Source organism: Sinocyclocheilus rhinocerous, unplaced genomic scaffold (assembly GCF_001515625.1).
Source record: "Sinocyclocheilus rhinocerous isolate Xijiao unplaced genomic scaffold, SAMN03320098_v1.1 scaffold226, whole genome shotgun sequence".
Taxonomy (NCBI): domain Eukaryota; kingdom Metazoa; phylum Chordata; class Actinopteri; order Cypriniformes; family Cyprinidae; genus Sinocyclocheilus; species Sinocyclocheilus rhinocerous.
The window spans coordinates 1527016-1529376 of NW_015631726.1; the positions used below are offsets into that span (position 1 = coordinate 1527016).

Here is a 2361-nt window from a genome sequence, read left to right on the forward strand (position 1 = left end):
CTCCGTAAAATGCGCTGGACACATCTGAATATTTGGGTTGAAGTGTTCTGGAACAGTGTTGTAAATACAACTTAACCACTGATTTCTAGTCGTGTCCTCTTTTGGGAGGCCAAACAAAGTAGTTTCGCTTTCGCAATGAAACACACAGCGTTTTCACAACATGGCGGCGGCGTTGGAAGCAACAATAAAGTTACGCCTTCTTTCTTTGCGTGAACATTTGGGCGGCGTTATGCAAATCTTCCTACATCGTGACGTAGACATGTGGGGGCGTGTTTAAACGAGGCGTTTTAGGAGGGCGTGGACCAGTCTTAACTTTTATAAAGAACACCTCTTTGGGTTGGTTACTTTAGTCTTTGCAACTTTACAGACCGGCTTTATCCTCCGAGAGCCTGTTACTCGACAAATAAAGAACACCTCTTTGGGTTTGAGACTTTAGTCTTTGCAACTTTAGGGATCTTATCTATTAACGAACAGCTTGTAACACTCCAAAGAGAAAGGAAAACTTGAAATCGCATCATATGACCCCTTTAAATACCATTCTACCTTTTATATCCTGGTGTAATGCATTTTATACAGTATGTTAGTATAGTGCGTCTCACAATGCATATTATTCCAAACCAGCGTTAGAAAGAATAGTGGCTTGCAAATCCCTGTGAGAAAATGCAGTGAAAATTTGAAAATATCCATGCAATTAGGAGTTTCATGTGAGGGTGAAAAAGTTCCTCATGCAGATTTCTGCAAATTTTCTGTGCTGATGACACTAAAAGTTTTTAAAAATAACTTCCATGTGAGCAGTGGATGTATCTGTGGATAGTGGACCTGTTTTTGTATGCAAACTTTAGCTGATGTGACCTTTATACGCAATGTTGGGAGCACACTTGTGGTCCCTAAAAGGCTGTCCTGGTAAGCAGCACACTATGTTTTGGATCAGAGCTGTTTTATGTTGTGTTTCACCGTGTCTCAGCAGTTACCATCAGGAAACACCTTGTAAAAATTCCTGTTGTAAACAACACGTTCCCTTCTCTGCTCTTAGTTTCTGATTTAGACCCACTAGATTGTTTCTACCTGTGATGTTGAGAATTTTACCATTTGTCTCTCCTGTCAGATTGCATCTCTTGAGAAGGATCTTGTTGATCTGAAGTCTCCATCTAACAGTGATGTGGCCCAACTGCTGGATTCTTATCAAGAACAGGTATGTGGCAAAAACTGACGTGACTTTTTAAAAAACTTTTACAACCTGAGTGTCTGCGGTTACACTGCACAGTGGTGGTCTTGTGTAAGCTGACACCATCGCCACAGTATACAACACTGATGGATTTGCTTTCAGTGCATCTTTATATAGTTACAAATCTTACACAAACGTGGAAGATTTTCTCACTTAAAAGGAACATTTCACCAAAAAAAAAATATATATTATTTACCCACCATGTGTTTTTCCAAACCTGTATGAATTTCCTTCCTCTGTGAAACACAAAAGAAGGTTAAAAAGTGTTGGTGTCCAAATGACATTGCCTCTCATTGACAAAAAAAAATTAGAGAAAAAGTCATACAATTAGAATTACACTACTTTCAAAATTTTGGGGTCAGTTTTTTTTTTATTCATATTTTTCTTCAGCACAGATTAATTAAAAATTACAATAAAGACATCTATAAAAATTTCTACTTCAAAAAATCCTGAAAAAAAGATATCCTGGTTTCTTCGAACATATTAAGCAGCACAACTATTTTAACATTGATAATAATAAGAAATGTTTCCTGAGCACCAAATCAACATATAAGAATGATTTTTGAAGGATCATGTGACTGAAGACTGCAGAAATTGCTACTAAAAATTCAGCTTTGCCATCAAAGGAATAAATCACATTTGAACAGTCATAAATCACAAAAGAACAGTTATTTTAAATTGTAATAATATTTCACAATATTCACAATAACATTTACTGTATTGTAAAATCTACTTGATTTTGATGAGCAAAAAAGACTTATTTTAAAAACAATGTTACAGACCCAAACTTTTGAACAATAGTGTATAACAATAATGTTATTATAATGTAATAATGTTATATACATACATATATATATAAATATATATATATATATTATTTTAAAACAGACCCAAACTTTTGAACAATAGTGTATAACAATAATGTTATTATAATGTAATAATGTTAATAATGTTAATATATATATAAATATATATATATATATTTTTGTTTAGACTTTATCTTAAGGTGTCACTGTTACAGTGTAATTACACATTTAAGTACTGAGTAATATTAATTAACTACTATACTACTTACTATATGGTTAGGGTAGGATTAGGGTTAATTGTTATTATAATAGTAAGTACATGTAATATGT

The 2361-nt window shown here is 33.7% G+C and overlaps 1 protein-coding gene across 1 annotated transcript in view; it reads left to right on the top strand.

The window, feature by feature from the left end:
- The window catches only part of LOC107741945 (3-hydroxyisobutyryl-CoA hydrolase, mitochondrial), a 24053-nt gene that overhangs the window by 14352 nt on the left and 7340 nt on the right, over nt 1-2361 (top strand). The window contains exon 9 of the mRNA XM_016554760.1: nt 1106-1192. Within this exon, the coding sequence (XP_016410246.1) occupies nt 1106-1192 (87 nt within the window). The remainder of the gene's footprint in view (nt 1-1105; nt 1193-2361) is intronic.